Source organism: Patiria miniata, unplaced genomic scaffold (genome assembly GCF_015706575.1).
Source record: "Patiria miniata isolate m_02_andy unplaced genomic scaffold, ASM1570657v1 HiC_scaffold_7, whole genome shotgun sequence".
Classification (NCBI taxonomy): Eukaryota; Metazoa; Echinodermata; class Asteroidea; order Valvatida; family Asterinidae; genus Patiria; species Patiria miniata.
The window spans coordinates 3,764,235-3,787,461 of NW_024037074.1; the positions used below are offsets into that span (position 1 = coordinate 3,764,235).

A 23,227-nucleotide genomic window follows, 5' to 3' on the forward strand; every position below is an offset into this window, starting at 1 on the left:
CTTTCACGGTTCAAATCAATTTTGTATTGGTAAAATATTTAATCGCGTGTTATATTTAACAATTTTTTAACATAATAATTAGAAAAAAACTTACAAAGATTTAAATGATTATGAACATGTGTGGTTTATGCGGCGAGGAAAGATCAAAGGAACCGACAGTGCAATCGGCCCGGACAGGTGCACTTCTTTTGTGCGGCCGGCTGTAAAGGGGGCGGTGTTGTTTTCAGTCACTCTCTCACTAAGTCTCAGAACGGTTTTCTAAATGGCTTCAGGTAGTTGCCAAGAGATCTTTGAAGTTAATTAATTAATACTTTTGAGGCTTGAACTTGAAGAAAAATCAATTAAAGTAATATTTTAAATATGCATTGACGTTCCCTGATGTGATTTATGTGAATTTGTGATCATTTTTGCAAACACATGAAAAGGGGGCGGAATAATCAGTCACAATTATAACTTTTGAAATTATGCGGTATTACGGCAGCTGTACATGAATAACCGATTAACACTACTTTCAACTACTATGGATCTTTGGCTGTTGGAACCAGATATTTGTATCAAACAAATGGTTCTCGGTCTTTTATCTCGGACTTTATTTCCCTTTTAATTAAAACCATTCTCCAAAACCCCAGATGGAAAACAAGAAAATGAAATCTACTTAAACATGTTAAAAACAACAATTTGATTAAAAACATAAAAGTTAAGAAATCTATTAAAAAAAACAAAAAATTGAGTAGCCCCACCGAGCTACCGAAGCGTTCTGGTTGAAATGGGCAGTTGTAAATCTGTTACTCAGTACGTTTGCATTGCATTTTTACAATGCATGCCGTCATGATATAGTGTCTGAAAATTGTGTTACTGCTGTCGTAAAATTGCCAAACATTAAAATTAAAGAAATCTAAGGAATTAAAAAAAAATCAAAATAAATTTAAAAAATACAAAAAAATCCTTTGGAGCCACAAGAAAAAAAAAATTGTTCTACTTCAATAAAAATTAGTAATGATATTTGGGCAAGATTACCATATGCGAAGTTCACTAATTTTCCTCTGTATTGACTAACAAGCCCCTAGATAGCAATTTCATGTCATCAAAGTCAATTTGAGCAGTGAGAAAATACAAGCATTTTCTTAGAAAACACTTACAATTTTTCAGTCCACTCTCATAGGGTTTGTACACAGGGTGTTGAGTGAACTTCGTATATGGAAATCTTTCAGATATTTGGTTTAAAGTAGTAAAAGTAAGAAAATGCATATATTACCCTAAAATCAAAGCATTTCTTCAAGATAATACATCAGCTGCAAAAGTTACTGTGTTTTTAATTTGTTCATATTGATCAATTAACAGATGCATATTTTTCAATTTACGCAGCAGTTCCTTGGAGCAATGCCCGAATGCCTTACCACCACACCCGACGCTACGCGGGCAAGATCAAGGCCGTCATCTTTGACTGGGCCGGCACTGTCCTGGATTGTGGGGTCTTCGCTCCTGCCTTGACGTTTGTTGAGATCTTCAAGAGGGAAGGGGTGACGATTACGGACGAGGAGGCCCGAGGACCTATGGGTACCCACAAACGGGTGGGTCGGTCGACTAAGATCCCCCCTCCCCAGTAGCCTTGCCCTTGGTTCAGTACTAGTCTGAGTAACTTGGACCCTACTTTGCGCCTTTTTTAACATTCGGACATGTTCTGGCGACAGTAGCCCTACTATCACCAGACCACATCCAAATGTTAAAAAAAGGCGATAAGTAGGGTCCAAGTTACTCGGACTAGTTCAATACTGGATTTGAATTTTTGTTCCCGCAATCATGCTGCCAGTCCCTGACAAGCGTTGTCATTAAGCTGGTGATGGTAGATAGAGGGCGCTGGACTGGAGCAGGGTTTGAACTATTCTGTTATATTATGCAACTAGACTGCGTATGACATCAAGAAATTGACCATTCAGTGGGTGCCTTCTATACGCGTGTAATGCGAACTCCTCACGCGCATTTAAACATCACGCCCACGATGAGCAGCATTTTGTTGTATTACAAAAACGTGGCATCGGTTTTGACCAATCAAAATCTTAGTCCAGATTTTGAAGTGAAATGACGTCACAAATTTCCTTGCATGCAACGGGTGATACTCGGACTAGGTTTGAACCTGCAACCTCCAGATTGCCGTTCCGGTGCTCTACCAACTGAGCTCTCCAGCCCTATGCTGGCGGTTCCCCATTTTGTCAATATCTTTGTTCAAGGGGTGCTAGTCAAATAAAGTCTTGGGAAACTTTGGCACTGGGACCCAATGATAAATACCAGGCATACCTCAGACATGCCTCATGGCATTCGCATTAGCTTAAAAACCAGGTATGCACGGAACAGGTATGTGCGGCGATTTTAGCTTTCAGATTCAGATTTTTAGTCATGAATGTATTTTGTGTAAGTATTTCATAGGCCCATATTTGTTGTGTTAAATTTTCCAATTGTTTTTTTTCTTCTGCAGGTCCACATTCAGAAGGTACTGGAGTTGTCTTCGGTGCGCAGTCGGTGGGCGGAGTCACACGGCAAACCGCCCACCGATGATGACGTCGAGAGGATGTACCAGAACTTTGTCCCACTGCAGTGTGAGGTCCTCAAGAACCACTCCCAGATGATAGAAGGTGCACACCTGAAACTGGGATTCTTTGAATTTTTTTCTTTAATTCAACAAGCTTTGAAGAAGACATAGATTTGAAGACGTGCAACGGTGCATCAGTTAATGATAGCGCACAGAAACTGTCGTGCATATGCTTCACAATGGACCTAAGACATAAAGAAGTCACGCTTTGTTTACATGTCCCACCTGGCTCTCATGGGAAAGGCATGTTTGCTGGCTCTCATATGCACTACGGTTTCTGTGCACTATCATTAACTAATGCACCATTGCACGTTTTCAATTCTGCGTCTTCTTCAAAGTTTGCTGAATTTAAAAAAAAATCAGGGTGAGATCAATTTATTATTGTAAGTTTCAGGATCAGTTCAATCTGCTCTGTATCCCGTCATGTACCCTTTTTTTCTCCTGGGTGGAGAGAGCCAATTGTAGTAAAGTGTCTTGCCCAAGAACACAGTCCCCATCAGGGTTTAATTAAACTCACATACAGTCGCACATCAGTTGGACATTGTAACCATTGGACCATGGCAGTAGTATGTGTGTATTTGCCATCGACACCGTCACTATAAATTGGGGACATTGGCACAGCATTGGCATAACGCATGATTTAAGATGGCTGCCACTTAACAAACGGATAGTATCTCATTGCAAGTGGCTGAATTGTACATGGAGCATGATGCATTATTAAGGGTCTAATTTTTTGAAAGGTCTAATATTGGTAGCAACTAGCTTATACTTGTGAAATGATCGGGCAAGTAACCAAAATAAAAGTTCATTAACTTCTAATTTTTAGGAGTTGTGGAGACAGTGAACCATTTGCGAACAGACCGCGCCCTGAAGATCGGCTCCTGCACAGGTTTCACTTCACCCATCATGGCTGACCTCAAGGTCATCGCAGCGAGTAACGGTTTCGTGCCGGACTTCATCGCGACGGCTGACCTTGTGCCACAGGCCCGGCCCTGCCCCCACATGGTGTGGCTGAATGCTATCAAGATAGACGTGCACCCTATTGAGGCGATTATCAAGGTATGCAGAACTTTCAACTAGTTAATCACAATTCAGTTATAAGTCAATCACAAGTCAATTTCATGTCAATCACAAGTCAATCACAGATCAATTTAAATTCAATCATAAATCAGTCACAAGTTAATCACAAGTCAGTCATAAGTCAATCCTAAATCAATTTTTTAGTCGACCACAAGCCATGCAGTTACAGGGTAATTAGAAGTCAGTCACAAGCCAGTTACAAATTCATCTCAACTCAATCACAAGTTAACCTCAAGTTAATCACAAGTTAACCACAAGCCAATCTTGAATAAATCATGAGTCGATCACAAGCCAATCACAAGCGAACCACAAGTCAATCCCAAGTCAGTCGCAAGCAATTAAGTCGCAAGTCAGTCACAAGCTGTTCAAAGAAACCAAGACAAAGGCATCTTTTTGTCATTGCCCCCTGCTACATCTGACCTGACTTGAGATTCCACTTGTGATTTGACTTGTGATTGGCTTGTGATTGGCTTTGGATTGGACTTGTGATTGGCTTGGGATTGGCTTGTGATTGGACTTGTGATTGGCTTTGGATTGGACTTGTGATTGGCTTTGGATTGGACTTGTGATTGGCTTGGGATTGGACTTGTGATTGGACTTGTGATTGGCTTTGGATTGGACTTGTGATTGGCTTTGGATTGGACTTGTGATTGGCTTGTAATTGGACTTGTGATTGGCTTGTGATTGGACTTGTGATTGGCTTGGGATTGGACTTGTGATTGGACTTGTGATTGGCTTTGGATTGGACTTGTGATTGGCTTGGGATTGGACTTGTGATTGGCTTTGGATTGGACTTGTGATTGGCTTGTGATTGGACTTGTGATTGGCTTGTGATTGGACTTGTGATTGGCTTGGGATTGGACTTGTGATTGGACTTGTGATTGGCTTTGGATTGGACTTGTGATTGGCTTGGGATTGGACTTGTGATTGGCTTTGGATTGGACTTGTGATTGGCTTGGGATTGGACTTGTGATTGGACTTGTGATTGGCTTTGGATTGGACTTGTGATTGGCTTTGGATTGGACTTGTGATTGGCTTGGGATTGGACTTGTGATTGGCTTGGGATTGGACTTGTGATTGGCTTTGGATTGGACTTGTGATTGGCTTGGGATTGGACTTGTGATTGGCTTGGGATTGGACTTGTGATTGGCTTTGGATTGGACTTGTGATTGGCTTGGGATTGGACTTGTGATTGGACTTGTGATTGGCTTGGGATTGGACTTGTGATTGGCTTTGGATTGGACTTGTGATTGGCTTGGGATTGGACTTGTGATTGGCTTGGGATTGGACTTGTGATTGGCTTTGGATTGGACTTGTGATTGGCTTGGGATTGGACTTGTGATTGGACTTGTGATTGGACTTGTGATTGGCTTTGGATTGGACTTGTGATTGGCTTGGGATTGGACTTGTGATTGGCTTTGGATTGGACTTGTGATTGGCTTGGGATTGGACTTGTGATTGGACTTGTGATTGGCTTTGGATTGGACTTGTGATTGGCTTTGGATTGGACTTGTGATTGGCTTGGGATTGGACTTGTGATTGGCTTGGGATTGGACTTGTGATTGGCTTTGGATTGGACTTGTGATTGGCTTGGGATTGGACTTGTGATTGGACTTGTGATTGGCTTTGGATTGGACTTGTGATTGGCTTTGGATTGGACTTGTGATTGGCTTGGGATTGGACTTGTGATTGGACTTGTGATTGGCTTTGGATTGGACTTGTGATTGGCTTTGGATTGGACTTGTGATTGGCTTTGGATTGGACTTGTGATTGGCTTGGGATTGGACTTGTGATTGGACTTGTGATTGGCTTTGGATTGGACTTGTGATTGGCTTGGGATTGGACTTGTGATTGGCTTTGGATTGGACTTGTGATTGGCTTGGGATTGGACTTGTGATTGGCTTGGGATTGGACTTGTGATTGGACTTGTGATTGGCTTTGGATTGGACTTGTGATTGGCTTTGGATTGGACTTGTGATTGGCTTGGGATTGGACTTGTGATTGGACTTGTGATTGGCTTGGGATTGGACTTGTGATTGGCTTTGGATTGGACTTGTGATTGGCTTTGGATTGGACTTGTGATTGGCTTTGGATTGGACTTGTGATTGGCTTTGGATTGGACTTGTGATTGGCTTGGGATTGGACTTGTGATTGGACTTGTGATTGGCTTTGGATTGGACTTGTGATTGGCTTGGGATTGGGCTTGTGATTGGCTTTGGATTGGACTTGTGATTGGCGTGTGATTGGACTTGTGATTGGCTTGTGATTGGACTTGTGATTGGACGTGTGATTGGCTTGTGATTGGCTTTGGATTGGACTTGTGATTGGCGTGTGATTGGACTTGTGATTGGCTTTGGATTGGACTTGTGATTGGACTTGTGATTGGCTTGTGATTGGCTTGGGATTGGACTTGTGATTGGACTTGTGATTGGCTTTGGATTGGACTTGTGATTGGCTTTGGATTGGACTTGTGATTGGCTTGGGATTGGACTTGTGATTGGCTTGGGATTGGACTTGTGATTGGCTTTGGATTGGACTTGTGATTGGCTTTGGATTGGACTTGTGATTGGCTTGGGATTGGACTTGTGATTGGACTTGTGATTGGCTTTGGATTGGACTTGTGATTGGCTTTGGATTGGACTTGGGATTGGACTTGTGATTGGCTTGGGATTGGACTTGTGATTGGACTTGGGATTGGCTTTGGATTTGACTTGTGATTGGCTTTGGATTGGACTTGGGATTGGACTTGTGATTGGCTTTGGATTGGACTTGTGATTGGCTTGGGATTGGACTTGTGATTGGCTTTGGATTGGACTTGTGATTGGCGTGTGATTGGACTTGTGATTGGCTTGGGATTGGACTTGTGATTGGACTTGTGATTGGCTTGTGATTGGACTTGTGATTGGCTTTGGATTGGACTTGTGATTGGCTTTGGATTCGACTTGTGATTGGCTTGGGATTGGACTTGTGATTGGCTTTGGATTCGACTTGTGATTGGCTTGGGATTGGACTTGGGATTGGACTTGTGATTGGCTTTGGATTGGACTTGTGATTGGCTTTGGATTGGACTTGTGATTGGCGTGTGATTGGACTTGTGATTGGCTTTGGATTGGACTTGTGATTGGCTTGTGATTGGACTTGTGATTGGCTTGTGATTGGACTTGTGATTGGCTTTGGATTGGACTTGTGATTGGCTTGTGATTGGCTTGTGATTGGACTTGTGATTGGCTTTGGATTGGACTTGTGATTGGCTTGGGATTGGCTTGTGATTGGACTTGTGATTGGCTTTGGATTGGACTTGTGATTGGCTTTGGATTCGACTTGTGATTGGCTTGGGATTGGACTTGTGATTGGCTTGGGATTGGCTTGTGATTGGACTTGTGATTGGCTTGTGATTGGACTTGTGATTGGCTTTGGATTGGACTTGTGATTGGCTTGGGATTGGCTTGTGATTGGACTTGTGATTGGCTTTGGATTGGACTTGTGATTGGCTTTGGATTCGACTTGTGATTGGCTTGGGATTGGACTTGTGATTGGCTTGTGATTGGACTTGTGATTGGCTTGTTTTTGGACTTGTGATTGGCTTTCGATTGGACTTGTGATTGGCTTGGGATCGGACTTGTGATTGGCTTGACTAGAGCTCTTGATGGAGATTTTTTTTTTGTTTCAACTATGCTACACTTTTGGAACTTTCCAGTCGAAGGACAACTGTGAGGGCATGAAGGGACAGCAAAACAGATTAAAAAGCAGTAATATGCTTCTGCCCCATGAATCCACTCCCAAAAGAGGCAATGTTTCACTTGTGCTCTTAAAATATCGAGTAAAGCACATATTATCAAATTTTAATGGGTCCCTTATAAACTTTCACACAGGTGGATGACACAGTTGATGGGATACGGGAAGGGCTGGCTGCAGGCTGCTGGACAGTAGGTGTGGCTAAAACGGTAAGTCTGGAAAATATGTCTAAAATGTGGTCACAACCGTTATGTAGTTGCTTGTGTATTTGTAGAATGCATAACAATAGTATACAACAGGACACACTTGCATGCAATATGTTGTTGCTGTTAACGCTGGAGGGCATATCTTAAATCACTCTTAGCGCCCGAAATCTCCCTGCCTGTTACTCACTGTAGCGCCCGAAACCGCCAAGCACTCTGTGGCATTATTGATTCTTCAGTGAATAAACACAATATAATATAATGTAGTATAGTCGTGTTCCCTAACGTGGCGCACTTCGAAGCTTACCCAAATTTCCTCGTGTAGTGTTGCCAAACCTCTTTGTTGACAAACCTCAAATTCATGCAGTAAAATACTAGTACTTTTACCTTATTAATGCTTGCTATTTAACCTCTGTGAAAAATTTCGGTTTCATAAAATTAAATTCGAAATTCAAAAACAGCGGCATCCGGAAATTGGGCACAAATTGGCGGAGTGTTCCCAAACATGGCGCACATGAACAAATCTCGGAAAATTCCAAATTAACATTTAAGAATTTCTGTAAACTTGATAAATTCTGATAAATAATTGTTATCTCTACTTACATACCCAGCCAGATGTTTGTCAGAAAATTACTTTCTTATTTTTCGGGGCATTTTCAAAGGGTTCACTTTGCACTTGAAAATAAAATCGGAAAATCACGCCAAAATAACTTTTTCTTCTAACTTTGTTACGGGTAAATAAACTCGCGATTTATGAACAGGAGTGTTAAGAACTTGGTGAAATGTCACTTTCTGTGAAATTTCAGTTAAAACTTTTGCTCTAGGTACGGGCTACAGGGGAAAAATCAAAGTGCGCCACGTTGGGGGCCGCGCCACGTTAGGGTACATCAACAATACAGGTATGGGTTGAAAATTGCTGCGGCCAAAATGAATGCGTCCATGAGTGCTCAGCGATCACGTTCCCAGATTGTGTGCGTGTGTGACGAGTAACTGAAATTCAGCAGTGTCTGTGATTCATGAAGAGCGCCCTCAATTAGTCAGGCCAAAAGGCAATTAAGTCTTAATTCACATTTTCTCCCCACTATTTAAGGGCAACTACATGGCAGCCAGTGAGAAGCAAATGGCCGAGATGGACCGGGCCGAGTACGATCGTCGCCTGCAGCACGCCTACGACGTTCTCGCCGAGTGCGGCTCGCATTACGTCATCGACAGCGTCAAGGACCTGCCGCCGGTCATCGACGATATAAACCGCAGGATGGCGTCGGGTGACAGACCTTAGTTGACCTATTCAGACTGGACACGGTTCTATATCGACTGTGAGTCTGTAGACAGTCTTTGTCTACCTCGCAAGATTTTGAAGAATTTTGATTGTGCACATTGCCTGAAATTCCAGTAATGAAACACAGGTTTCCTAATTTATTTCCTTAATAAAGCCTGTTTTCGTAAATATCTAATTCGTTTCAAAATATTCTGAACCTTTTCAATTTTTTTTCTGAAATTTGGTTCTCCCAAATAGTCTTATAATTGGAGTCCCTCCAATATTGTCTTGTCGCCTCCTTGGAAACTTCGGTTGATTTAAAATCAGAATTCCTTTAATTTTTTTGTTCCCAAGCCTGAAATCAAAACTGGAATGATTTTTTTATAGTCAGAGTGTTGACTGTTATGAGTAAAGTACTAATGGTTGTTTCATTTTCTTGAAATTATGCAACGGAAAGTCAGTATTAAAAGTAATGCAAATTAAGAAAACAAAACTGTTTAATTTTTTGTACCTTTCCAGATAATTCATGTTGCCATTTGATATTTGTATTGTACAACAAAAAAAGAGTTGAGGCTTGTAACTGCTGAAACATATATTATAATGATTGCCAATGTGTATCTCAATGGAAATGTTGCCTCTGTGAGGCTTATCTATTTTTTATTATTACTTGGGGATGTAATTTATTGAAAACTTTAAGAATACAAATAAATGACCACATTTATCAAGAAAATTTGTTTTGTTCAGATTCCCGTTTGTGAATAACTGAATGAATTTTACTCTGAAAATCTAGGCACCTGAAGATATCCGATGAAACATCCATAGTCGAGCACCAATGTCCTTACATGGCAAAAATGGCACTGATTAACCCTTACCCCTTCAGTGATTTACTAGGAACCTTCCTCACTCTTGCAAAACCCAACACCATATGGTAAACTCTACACCCAAACTGTTGGACTCTGATTATGGTGATATGCCTGACCCCATGAAAATCATAATCAGTTTACAACTGCAGTGCTCACTCCAACAGATTCCAACAAAACATGCAGTTGGATTTTGAAGGGTTTTGGTGGTGGTTAGGGTAAATACTGTCAAAATGACAATGAAAACCGCGCTCTCCATCAGATAAGTTTGAGACCTCTGATTATTTGTAAGAAAATAATTCCCCAAAGAAATACTTCTTTTGACTCGAGTAAAACAGACAGTGAAGATTCAAACATATATTGTCTCCAGTTTATTAGCGACAATGAACACGTGTACATTTTAAGTTATTAAAGTTACAAGTTACAAGTGTACTTTTTGAGTGCGTCTTTGTGATATGCTTATCCTAGTTGAGTTAACAAGGAAATCCATGAAGGTTTACACTGCTGGGGAGAAATTGCTATAAAATTATAACTAAAAGAAACTTTATGAAAATGTATTTACTTTCTTTGAAAGTGCAAGATCCATTTCAACAACTGAAAACTGAAATCTGAACAGGAATTGAAAGTTCACTTGTTCAGCAGAAATTAACTGAAACAGTCACAACCAATAAACATCAGTTTGGTTGGAAACTGATTTCTGCAAAGCAGTTTTTTGGTTTCGGCCTTTTTTTTTTTAAGCTTAGCCAACTTTTGATTCAGAAGCCCATGAAAAAGTGGCCCCTAATATAAATATGGTATTGAGTGAACATTCTCCATTTTGAGCAAATCAGTTTTTTGATTTGTTGCATTAACAGAAAATACACTAAGACCAGTGAACTGCGAATGTGGTGTACTGGAAAGTCTCATTATGTGGAGCCCCGTGGCCTCGTGGTCTGGAGCAATGAATTTGTGGTCTGCGGGTAATTCTGCAGGTTGTGGGTTCGAGTCCAGCCAGCGGCTATGGTGCGTGTGCCCTTGGGCAAGGCACTTTGTCACTCATTGCTTCTCTCCACCCAGGAGTAAATGGGTACCTGTCAGGGCAGAGGTGGTTATTGTGGTTGATTTAAGCAGCTTTGCGCCGAAAGGGCAGCATGGAGCTGTATACTCCCCAGGGAGCTGAGATTGTCTTTGGAATGTTTCATTGGCCCAATGAGCAGGGTAATAATGATGTAGTGCCTTGAGCAGCAATACTGGTGGATACGTGCGCTTTATAAATACCCATATTATCAGACAAATCCTCAGAAAACTGAAATACAAAAAAAAGAACTCCTCATTTGCCTGGAACAGACCTTACAATTTTTTTTGACAGGAATAGTTTTAGAATAATTAGATGAACCTAATTGTACGTCATGTAGCGTGGAGTGGAGCTGAACTTGGCGTAGGCCTTGATGACTTTGTTGATAGCTTCGCGGAAGTCTTTTTCGGAGGCCACCTTTCTCCTTGCGCGGATCGCAAACATGCCGGCCTCGGTGCACACACTACGGATTTCAGCGCCTGTAATAAAATATGGTTGATAACAATTACTGAAAATCTTAATACATCTTGCTCCATTAAAGCTGCTCTACCTGTGCTCTTCAACACGTGCCTTTTCCCAAACAAATTTTTAGCTTCACAAAAATGAGGGCCTAAAACAAAATTTGATTATTGATTTTTTTCCTGACACAATCACCTTTAAACCCAATTTTCCTTGTACCTGCTTATCAACAACATCCGATCTTGAGTTAAAATTTGATGTAAAATTCGTAAGAAAGTAATTGGAACCATTATAAGAAGAGTCATGTCTCAGCTTTAAAACTGAACAAAAACCTCGGTGAATTATTTTTGTCATGTTAAAGGTTTAAGAGTTGCGCTGTGTGTCAGTTCATGGTTAACCCATTTCAAGTTGTTTGGTTGTGAAAAAATACTGCTTATAAACTGGAACAGCTTATTTCAGACTGGTCTAAATAGGAAACGCTTGATGACAAGATGATTTCTTCACATTATTCTGTTTCCTGCTTTACACTATGGACTGACTTCTTTATACGTCAAATGGAGGGCCGATAGTAGTGGATGAATATCAAAAAACTTTTGCTTGTACCTGTGCAGTTGGGGCAGAGTCTCGCTAGCAGCTCATATCGGATGTCTCTCTCCACACTCATGGAGCGAGCATGGATCTTGAAAATGTGTGTCCGGCCCTGAAAACAAGACCACAGCATGTTAAGGATTCTATAAAGTAGTTCTCGCAAACATGCTTTTGATATGGAAACCTTTCTCATGGAGGTTTACAAACATAACTTCAGAGTATTCCATATATTTTATCACTTCTCCTCTTTCTGATAGATAACTTGGGCCTGTGTTATAATAGCCTTTCGCCAAGGCCATCGTGGCTTATGGAAGCGGAGCTGCGAAAGCCCGAAGCGACTGGAGCAAAGATTATGTCAGCACGCACGAGTGACGAAGCCACGAGGCCTCTTCGAACTTGATTTTGTTGAATTATTCATAGTTTTTATGCAATAAGAAGAGCGCTGAAAGGCTAACCAATCACAACGCGGATTTTGCCTAGTCGCTTCCATTTGTGAAAGAAGGGTGAGTAAGGAAAACGTAAGAGCAAATAACTGTAAGTTCAGATGAAAAATAAGTTCATACACTCAAATAATTTCTTGAAATACTTTCATAAGTAAAATTAAAACAAGATAATGTAAGAACAATTACACGCCACGATCTCGTAGAAACCTAGACTCGCATTTTTTGTTTTTAAATTTTGTGCAAGCATCCGGGCGCGTCGAAGCGTCCGGGTAGTAGCCACGCACGCACTAAAAGGCTGATGATTAGTTGGAATTTTGCTATTAGATCAGGGGTCTCAGGGATCCTTCTCTCAATGGATCAGTGCGAGATTCAAAACGACAAATAATGAAACAATGTACATAAACCGTCTCCATGTTTAAGTTTGGCCAGTCATGTGACTGAAGATCCGGATCAGGCACTCTTATATTTGTTGTATGCACGGTAGTAGTTCAAGGATCTGGACTGGGATCTGTACAGAAACAAACGTACCCTTAGTCCTTTCATTGCTACTTCATAATAAAATAACAAAACACAAGTCTTCAGTGCAGGGAGATCTACTGGCATTTTTAGGTCTGAGAATCCCCAGTTTAAAGGGAAATAACAACATTTGCAAACATCGAAAAATATAACTACCGAGTTTTTACGAAATATCTTACTAGGATGTTGGTAAATGACAGTCTAAAGCATCCTGTAAAATTATGGCACCTGGTGTGAAGCCATTTTCAAGAAAATGGTATTTTTGTATACATTTCCAACGGTGGTCGGCCGACCACCGTTGGAAAAACCTAACTATTTTTCAACTATTTTTCAACTATTTTTCAACTATTTTTCATTTTTTTTCAGTTCAAATTTTGTTTGCTATTGGTTACATGTTTATGAACGGGTGCAGGCCAGCTAGACTGGTTCCCTTACCTTACAATTTTCTTGCATCTATAAGTCAGGGAACCAGACTACTTGAATATTTTTGTTTTTCTTGGTTTTTCCAGCATTTTTGAACACAAAACTTCAAACATGTCAGTGTAACAATATTTGATCTATTATACTAACCCCTCAAATAATTCATTGCTGAAAATTACAGCAAAAGCCAATGATGTACATTCCCTTTAATACACAATTTCCATGACAACACTAATTTACCTCTAGATCCGGCAGTCCAAACTCCACCTTCCTGTCCAGCCGGCCCGGTCGGACGAGAGCGGGGTCCAGCGTATCGGGCCGGTTGGTTGCCATGAGGACCTTGATGTTGCCGCGGGGATCGAAGCCGTCCAATTGGTTGATGAGCTCCAGCATGGTACGCTGGACCTCGTTGTCGCCACCGGCGCCGTCGTCAAACCGAGCACCTGGGGAGAGAGAAATTGTCCAAAAATAAAATAATAATCTCAACCCTTGTTTTAAAAAAACAAAAACAAAAAACACTACACCTGCAATCCAGCTGCACTAGAAAACTGAAAATCTAGTCACGCCAGGCCTCCTGGACCTAGTCCCCAAAAATCTAACAAAATGAAGGGGGGGGGGGTTGATTTTGATGAAGTTGGGGTGGTTAGGGTTAAATATCTTACCTCCAATGGCGTCAATCTCGTCAAAGAAGATGAGGCAGGCTTTCTTGGTTCGGGCCATCTCAAAGAGCTCGCGCACCATTCTAGCTCCCTGCAATGAGCAATAATGTCAACAACTCAAAATGTTGAAACATTGATCATTCGTGCTATTGGGTTCGTGCGCCCACCCCTGAGGGCGCTATGCTGCCTACTGACATGTTCAAGGTGACGGCACATTTAACCCTTACTCTCTGAGTGTAGTTTACTGCATGTCAGTTGGTTATGCCAATGCCCTCCAGCTGCAGTTTATTGGCAGATAGTTTGTCTTAACAGTGAAGGCTCCAATTGGCAGGAGTTGGAGGCCCTGGAGGGTGCCTGATACTGACCAGCTGGGGGCACTCACTTTGTTATCAGAGGACTCTCATTGTTCTCTGTGGCATGTATTGGAGTGCCTGTCCAGTTACCCTTGAAATGACATGGCAGATATTGGAGGGCCGTGCAAAAAACATAGGAGATTTTCTTGAGGCACATATTGGCATGCGTTGGAGGGTCTAGTAGGGTAAGGGTTAATGGTGCACGCCAACCAGGAGTCACACTAAAAAAAAACTGCATCATTCAAAAATTCTGGTACTTACACAATCCACAAACAATGAAATACTGAAATACCATCAACTGGCATTACTATTTTCGTCTCAACCATTTAATTTTTTTCATGAAAAACTTGGGTTCGGTTTAAAATTGGTTGCATAAGTTTGTGAAAAAAAGTTGATTGATTCATAAAGCTATGCCATAACATCACTTGAAATTTTTTTTTTGTAAAGATTTCTTCTATTGTGTAACCCTCCGAGATCGTTCAAAAATCCAACAAGAAGGTTCTTGCGAAAATACCTTTGGAGTTCTGTTATTAAAATAGTGAGCTGTTTATTGTTTAATTTTTAGAGCCAAGCATTCGTTGCTCACCTCCCCGACGTATTTCTGGACCAGCTCTGATCCGATGACCCTGATGAAGCAGGCGTCCGTCCTATTAGCCACGGCCCGAGCACATAGGGTCTTGCCGGTACCCGGCGGGCCGTACAGCAGCACGCCCTTGGGGGGCTCGATGCCCAGATTCACAAATTTCTCTGGCTGTTTGAAAGAAAGGAGAGAAAATGAAATATCAATGGCTGCAAACTTGACATAGGTGCAATTGGCCATTCTACAAAGACTTGTCGCAATCACTAACATTGTTTAACCCTGCTATGCCCAGTGCAGTTGGCAAAGAGAATTATCAGACCTTTCAAAACATTTTAAATTTGCCTGACTAAAAGGGTTTTGAAAGGTGAAATAGTGCTTGAACTTTGAAACTTTTCGAAAGGTTTCGGAAGGTGAAGCAACTCTGTGGGCAAATTCAGTAAGTTGCATTTCAATGCCTTACGAAAGGAATTGAAAGGTGTGGTAGTGCAGTAACAATAAATTCTGCAGGATTTTAAAAGGTCCAGCATTTTTTCCCCTCCAATTTGCCAGCACCCAGATTTTGAGGTGTTTTGAATGGTCAAACTACAGGAGAGTTCAATATTATGATTACCCACCTCTTTGAAATAGGTTCATTTGACATTGAAATCAAGTCAGTCACAAGTCATCTAAAGTCAGTCACAAGTCAGTCACAAGTCAATCACAAGTCAATCACAAGTCAATCACAAGTCAATCACAAGTCAATTACAAGTCAATTACAGGTCAATCACAAGTCAATCACAAGTCAATCACAAGTCAATCACAAGTCAATCACAAGTCAATCACAAGTCAATCACAAATCAATCGCAAGTCCATCGCAAGTCAATCACAAGTCAATCACAAGTCAATCACAAGTCAATCACAAGTCATCACAAGTCAATCACAAGTCAATCACAAGTCACTTCAAGTTATCACAAGTCAATCAAAAGTCAAACACATGTCATTGCAAGTCAATCGCAAGTCAAACACAATTCATCACAAGTCACTACAAGTCAATCATTCTAAAGTTACGCTGAACCAAATACTATCAGGAGAAACTCAGCCAAACTAAAATAGATATTGATTTAGGGACGGATCGAGGTTTGGCTAAAACGGGGAGGGGGGGGGGGGGGTAGATGGGTTAACGTGAATGTGCTTTTGCTTCTATTGTTTTTCTTTTTTGGTAGCAAAAAACTCTGGATCATTGTAAGTACGCTGACAGTCGATACTCTGATGGCTCATGTATTCAAATTTATTGGCTTGGTGTGAGTGTGAAACGCTAGTGTAAACGGGTGTACAATGTTAACATGCTCTAACAAATACTTTGGAATTGTACCAGCAAATATTTGTATTCGATAGACGGGTGAGATCTTACGTGAAGGAGAGGTGTCTCTACGACTTCCCTGAGTTTCTCAATTTGCTCCTTGCAGCCTCCGACGTCAGAATACGTCACGTCTGGCTTTTCCTCAACCTAAGTAGCACAAAAAAATAATTAATAAATACCAAAATACATACATTATCAAGCATGAGATATTACAGAAAAATATATAGTTTGTATGAATAAGAATGTTGTAGTGTGGTTTGCAGTTTGTAACCCTAAGCTACGAAAGCTCATAACTCATCATTTTTTTATTCCTTCAAACTATTGAAAACTTTTACAAAAATCCCAACACATTGTCAATTAGCTTATGGCTATTGTTATACTATGAGATATGGCCCAAGCAGATGGCATTTGAGGACAGAAATCATGTTTTCATGATACTTACAATCACATTCTTTTATTTTCACCATGTGGATTTTCCCTTCGCCTAAAACAATTCAAAAGCTGTTTGGGAGGGATTCGAACCCACGACCCCTGTTTACCAGTACAGCAGATACATTTATCTCAACAAATCGACCATCAACCTTAATGGTGTTGGCTGGTTGGTTCAATTGGTATTTGGTGTAATGGAACTCTGCATCAGGAGATGTAATTTTTTTCGTTACTTTGCTTCTTCTTCTTCGAACATAGTCTTGATTACTATACCTGCATCATTGTGACAGTAGGGTCAATCTTCGGAGGCAGAGGAATGTGAATCTGGTATTTGTTTCTGTCAACCCTGGTGAATCAAAGAAAAAAGATATTTTAAAAAGTTAGTATCTTCTTTATTCAAAGAATGCCATATAACTACAGCACTTTATGCAATAAACCTTCCTACGTGTTTTGAATCCTATCCACACACATTGCTATAGACCATTCTTTGTACAGACTGCAGTGGCGCATTCTTTGTATAATTATAGTATCAAGGCCTACGTGACAGTAGCCTGGCCGTACAGCAGTCCATCACAAGTCCATTTAAAAGTAAGTCAGGTCGGCGCAGTGGTTCTTTCCTTGCCATCGGGTTTAACAATTGTACTTTAAGTGCTAAAGCCAATGGGATATAAAGACAACAAAGTTTGGATATGAGTGGACTGATTTTTGGACAAACAAAAGATTTTTGTAATTGTACATTTATTTTAATAAATAAAAATAAATAAAAAAATCGGGAACCTACCCTACTCTCATGCCCTCCTCGATGTCTGTGGGTGCCACGTTGTCATGGAGATCTACCACAAACTTGGCAAACTGTTTGACGTTGATGATGTACTTGGCATCGTCGCTGTCTGCGTTGATGATTTTGGTGCATCTTGCAACCTGTGGAGCGCGACAATTTTAGGAATAACTGGTAAAATTGGTTTTGAAGCAATTGTCCACTTGGTTTATGAACAAACACTTCCAACTGGTCCAGTAACAAAAGTACACACTTTGGACATTTCTGAAAAAGAGAGGAATCCTTCCGAATTTTGGTCACAATAATATTGTTATATTGGAAGCTACCTGACTGTACGATCCGATCGTATGACGCCGTGAACGGTGTCGTGATCGGTTGTCTAAATTGTCTCGCAGTGGTCGTTGGCACCACATTTTTCTCACAGTTTTTGCCATCTGTCATAGCTATGAAGGTTTGCCTACTACTTACTGCACACAACACTTATTATAATGGAACACATACTTTCCGGTACCTGGATGTAGGCCAGGTCACGTGGGTCAGTGAGAGCCCTCTATAGATACTTTAAAAATAGTCAGAGTCTTTAGGTCTGGGAACTGACTCATTTTTAGGTTTACAGACTACCCTTTATTATTTATGCACAGAGTACGCAGTCTTCTGGACCATATACTGTCAGTGCAACAAGGTCGTAACTCGATTCTACAACAAAGTCGTATCTTGCGGGAATACGCCCCGTGCAACAAGGCCGTATCTCGACGTCCATTGACTTTGCGTGTACATCTGGGTAGCGAGATACAACCTTTTGTCATTCTAAAACTCGCATTTTGCGTTCATGCCATTTTAGGAGATACGACCTTGTTGCACTGACACGACGATGCTATAAATAATAATAATAATAATTTGGGAGGCTAATCATCCTTACTCGCAGCTGGGATGCTGAATTGCGAAGGATGCGGCTACAACGTGGTCGGGCCGCTGGCACGTAAAGGCGCCTCTGGCTGCCGGCCACATCGACCCATATAAGACTACGGAGCACAGCCTGAGATCGAAAGTGTTTGATTTTTCCGGAGGGAGGAAAACCGGAGGGCCCGGAGAAAAACCCTCGTGGCACAGGAGAGAACCAACGCACAACTCTACTCACATGCGATCCGCGGCCAGGATTCGAACCGTGGTCACCTTGGTGAGAGGCGAGCGCTTTACGCACAAGCCACCCGTGCCACCAAATAGCCTTACCTGTAGCGGCTGTTCACTCTGTAGTGTCTGCTTGTCAGCCTGAAGATCCCACAGTGCTGGATTGGCCAGACCTGTGTCGGATTCTTTGATGCCTGGATGATTGGGAAAGTAAATCATGGGTCAAAAACAGCTTCACTACACACAGGCATGCAACTAAAAAGTCACACAAAAAAAGAGGCGATTCAGATCTTTCCAAGACTTTGTACAGTGTTTTTCTATTTTTAATGGCACACATAGGAAGTAAAAAAAGTGAGGAAATCAGCTCATCCGAGGAAAAGTTGCATGCCTGTACACAAAGATATTTATTCCAACCCCTTTAGACCCCTTTTCTGATATATTAGCCCTAACCCTCAAAATCTTCCAGGTGGTTTTGGAGGATTTTGGAGGATTGGGGCTGAATGGCAAAAAAGTGTTGGTTGATTTTGGAGGATGCATTGTGTCGAGTTCGTAGGCTGTCCCCAGCATTGTTTATGTTCAGTCATGCATAGCTGAGGCCCACATTAAACTTGATATTGTCGGCACTGCCCCTGGATATCATTAGCACTGCCTCAATATATACTGATTATAAGAGGATTTTGAAGGATTGAGGCAGTGGTCACCCCTCCACTAAACAAATTCAAGAAGGGGCGGATGATTTTGGAAGATTGAGGATGAATCCCATTTTTATATGGTGGCAATTGGAGACTTTCGCAGGATTGAGGATGGTTCCTAGCCAAAAGGGCCTAGGGGTTTAGGGTTAATGGCATTGGTGCTAGTGCTAGATGAATTATCCAAATATCAGATATGAACAAGTTGACAAATTCCATAAAGGAAGATTTTGTCTGGACAGGATTAATCTGGACATTCTGATGTCAAATTTCAATATTCTTTTGGTATTTACTTTAAGAGCATTTTATAGGCACCATACCTGAAAGTTCATTGACCTTCTTCATGGCACTCTGGATGTCATCCTCCACTGTTTTGATGACTGACGTGTAGGGTCCTGAGCCCTGATTACAAAATAATAGGACAAATTGTGATTACTGATAAAGTAAAGCATAGGAGTACCATAGACGTAACACTGTGCAATCTTTCCTACCCAGCCTGACATGTCTAAATCATAAATGTATGTGTTGGATTATTGCACATAAACTCAATGACTAAATGTACAGGATTGTTGCAATCAATCAATCAATCAATCAATCAATCAAAAGAAATTTATAAAGCGCCAAAATCAAACAGTTTGCTCTAAGGCGCTGAGGGGGCACCAAAAAGAAGACAAATTATTGATGGTACACCTCCTGAAACAGGTGAGCTTTCAGGAGTGTCTTGAATGTATGCAGTGAGGTGGTATCTCTAATGTATTCTGGAAGTTTGTTCCAGATTCTGGGGCCGTATACAGAAAATGATCTATCAGCAAAAGAGACACAATGGGTTCTAGGCTCAACAAAGTGCAGTGAACAGGACGTTGATGATCGATGATTGCACATATACTCAATGACTAAATGTACATTGAATTCTTGTACACACGTAATGTACATTCAATGACGAAATGCACATTGGACTGTTGCACACAAATTCCATGAGACCCCCCTCCCCCCCCCCCAAAAAAAACCCCTTGATATTTGTGTGCTAGGGTTCACCAGGTTGTACAAAAAATATTACCCAATTAAATACTCACATATGTCTTAAGAAGTGCGATATCTCCTTCATCGAGTGCTAATGAGGAAAAACAAAAGGAGCTTGATTGTAATCGGTAATGCACAAACAGGCAAAAAAATGTCCTTGCATTATTTGTAATGAACTTCACATCGATTTGCACTCAGGTTCAGTAGCTGTAGTCTCTTCACATAAACACAATTATTCTTAGGCCCGAACAACAGCATCTTCCCAACAACAGTTGGGACGCTCCTGTAAACAGTTGAGACTAAAATGTAATTTCACTTCACTTCTCGATTATAGCAGGCTTTCAAGCAGACCCAGGTGAAAAAAATAGAACAGTAGGATCAACACCAAAACAAAACCCCCAAAAACCCCAGGCCAAAAGAACAACTTTGGAGGACAAAATCAGGATAAATGGAGGACTTTTGCGGGCTTTCAGGAGTAGTTTTCACCCATCAAACCAAATATAGTCTTTATTTTTTTACTTGGCCTTATTCAGTCATTTGACTCAACCAGCTAGTTAGTGATGTTTAAAAAAAAAAAAACTGTTGCGGAAAGACTGAGCCTGAGGGCAAGACTTTGAATTTGAATTTTTTGAGGGAAATGGTGGGGTTAAAAGGACGATGCAAACAAAGATGGTGATCACCGTGACACACCGTGAATGCACAAATCCGCATTGCCACTGATTCGCATAGCACCAACCCTACCATGATTAATAACAAACGTGAGCAGCTAAATCGCATTTTCGGAAAAAATGTTGCAACCTGACGCTACTTTCGAAACAGAAAAAAAAAGAAGATTTTTTTTGCTTATCTTGTACCTCAGACATGTCAGAGACAGAGAGTATACTTTCATGTGAGAATTGTAAGGAATATGTTGATAAAGTCTTTAAGAGAGATTTGTAGGCGAATGTGTGGCCAACTTAGTGAATTTGTACATGTCACGCACCGGTGGAGGGCTTCAACAGGCAGTGACATGTTAAAATTCACTAAGATGGGCACGCCCACTGCCCATTAAGTATAAACGCGCGCCATTGGAACCGTAAGTTAATGCAACTTGAGTGTTTGCGTCATCCAATGGGCGCATGGTGGTGCGCGCGCGTGTATGGCGTTTTTACAAACCGAATAATATTTTTAATTCGTACTACATATACCTATTAACTTACAAAACCACTTGAAGTTGAACGTCCCACTACAATGATATGTTCCCATTCTCCTTGTCAGAGTCATATTATAAAACATTGCTTACTGGACATGCTGGACGTATAACGTATTCCTCATGCGTTCTCAGCATGCATTTGATACATAGGCCTACAGGGACTGGTACTTGTCTAGCCTAAACAAAGCACTTTCCAGACTAGTTCCCAGTCCTCCCGTTAAATATTACAAAACTTCCCATAATATAAGTGGGCAGAAAAAAGCAATAATAACAGGCACCCACAGGTTTAATTTGGTTCAAATTATCGTAGTTATACGACATGTACGAGTACAGAAGCATAGAACATTTTCTTTCCTCTTAATAATTATGATTTATTTCCCTTTTAACCTCTATACTATACATTTCATTTAACATAATTATGTCGTTCAATGTTTGTTAAGATTGCGTAAAATTTAGCTGGAGTTACCCAGCCCTGAGTTTTATCATTGGGTTGTCATCTAGGGCTGGAGCGAGTTTTTCTCGTAACTTGTAGTATAGGCAAAAAATTTTGGAAAATGTTCAATTTTGTCCCCGTTACACACTAATTGCAACTGCAACTCACTCCAAACTTGCCTGGAATAACCATTACACAGGTCCTTGAAGTAAAAAACGATCCACGATGAAGATTCAGCCTACAATTGCAGTGAAAACAGGAGGAATAACCGCTAACTTGCTGGCATGGCCAGGACCGCAATTGGTTTGTGCACAAAAAAAAATTGTGTACAATGAATGGCGGTTGATTATCAGGCACAGAGCGCTGTCAACTACTCGTTTTTGCCGGCTGCGCTGGCTGTTGGCGCCTGACGTCACGCGGAAGCGTAACACCCGATAACTGTTTCATGCACTAATATGAGGTTTACCACTCGCATCACAGCTTTGGTACTGGAACCGCAACCGATTGTGCATGAAACAGTCATTGGGTGTTACGCTTCCGCGTGACGTCAGGCGCCAACAGCCAGCGCAGCCAGCAAAAACGAGTAGTTGACGGTTCCGTAGTTGACAGCGCTCTGTGCCTGATAATCGACCGCCATTCATTGTACACAATTTTTTTTTGTGCACAAACCAATTGCGGTCCTGGCCATGCCAGCAAGTTAGCGGTTATTCCTCCTGTTTTCACTGCAATTGTAGGCTGAATCTTCATCGTGGATCGTATTTTACTTCAAGGACCTGTGTAATGGTTATTCCAGGCAAGTTTGGCATGTTTGGGGTGAGTTGCAGTTGCAATTAGTGTGTAACGGGGACAAAATTGAACATTTTCCAAAAATTTTTGCCTATACTACAAGTTACGAGAAAAACTCGCTCCAGCCCAGATGACAACCCAATGATAAAACTCAGGGCTGGGTAACTCCAGCTACGTAAAATTCATAAATTGCGCACGTGATATTCCCACGCATTCTTAAGAATGAGCGCTCATTTTTCAGATTGCGTGCTCATTGTTAAGAATGCGCGCTCATTGTTAAGAATGCGCGCTCATTCTTAAGATTGCGTGATTTTCAAGAAAGCGCACAACAGCATTGCACATGAGACCGAACATGCTGAAGACGTTCCGTCATTACTCAGCAAAAATATGCAGACAGATCGGCGTCAATAATCTCTGATTTCATGAACCAATAAAAATACCTTGTATTGGTTTGTCTTCTTTCTCCTCTTCTTTCTTTACTTTCCGCATATCACCCCCTAAATGGTCCGGCATGATGTCTTTTTTGTGACTTTTTAAACCTACAAAATCACAAAAGTTTTTGTTGTAATGAATGGCAGACGAAACTATGTAGCGCCCTCAACAGTTTACAAACTGAAAGGCACCAGCGCCCTCTTCAG

At 41.2% G+C, this 23,227-nt stretch overlaps 2 protein-coding genes across 3 annotated transcripts; one reads left to right on the top strand and one right to left on the bottom strand.

Annotated features, from left to right (window-relative positions):
* Positions 1-173: 173 nt before the first annotated feature.
* LOC119745693 (phosphonoacetaldehyde hydrolase-like) lies at positions 174-9,246 on the top strand. 2 transcript variants are annotated; one of them, XM_038222230.1, is made up of 6 exons: positions 174-272; positions 1,366-1,571; positions 2,474-2,630; positions 3,414-3,646; positions 7,540-7,611; positions 8,696-9,246. In XM_038222230.1, the coding sequence occupies exons 1-6, from the start codon at positions 263-265 to the stop codon at positions 8,882-8,884; spliced, it is 867 nt and encodes a 288-aa protein (XP_038078158.1). In that variant the 5' UTR covers positions 174-262; the 3' UTR covers positions 8,885-9,246. The 2 variants fall into 2 exon arrangements, with proteins under 2 accessions (XP_038078158.1, XP_038078159.1); XM_038222231.1 differs by having other exon boundaries at positions 1,369-1,571.
* Positions 9,247-10,071: 825 nt separating this feature from the next.
* Positions 10,072-23,206, bottom strand: LOC119745691 (26S proteasome regulatory subunit 7). Its single transcript, XM_038222229.1, has 12 exons — positions 23,030-23,206; positions 20,232-20,269; positions 19,479-19,560; positions 18,572-18,663; positions 17,345-17,484; positions 16,837-16,909; positions 16,186-16,281; positions 14,802-14,966; positions 13,866-13,953; positions 13,444-13,646; positions 11,840-11,936; positions 10,072-11,256 (listed from the first exon to the last, which is right to left on the bottom strand). The coding sequence occupies exons 1-12, from the start codon at positions 23,100-23,102 to the stop codon at positions 11,099-11,101; spliced, it is 1,305 nt and encodes a 434-aa protein (XP_038078157.1). The 5' UTR covers positions 23,103-23,206; the 3' UTR covers positions 10,072-11,098.
* Between the last annotated feature and the right edge of the window lie 21 nt (positions 23,207-23,227).

Coding starts and splice junctions, on each gene's coding strand:
- LOC119745693 (XM_038222230.1), top strand. Junction 2,631..3,413: donor CCACTCCCAGATGATAGAAG/GTGCACACCTGA, acceptor TCTAATTTTTAG/GAGTTGTGGAGACAGTGAAC. Junction 3,647..7,539: donor CTATTGAGGCGATTATCAAG/GTATGCAGAACT, acceptor ACTTTCACACAG/GTGGATGACACAGTTGATGG.
- LOC119745691 (XM_038222229.1), bottom strand. CDS start 23,102: ATGCCGGACCATTTAGGGGGTGATATGCGGAAAGTAAAGAAAGAAGAG. Junction 13,954..14,801: donor TCCAGAAATACGTCGGGGAG/GTGAGCAACGAA, acceptor TGCTCATTGCAG/GGAGCTAGAATGGTGCGCGA. Junction 13,647..13,865: donor CGAGATTGACGCCATTGGAG/GTAAGATATTTA, acceptor CTCTCTCCCCAG/GTGCTCGGTTTGACGACGGC.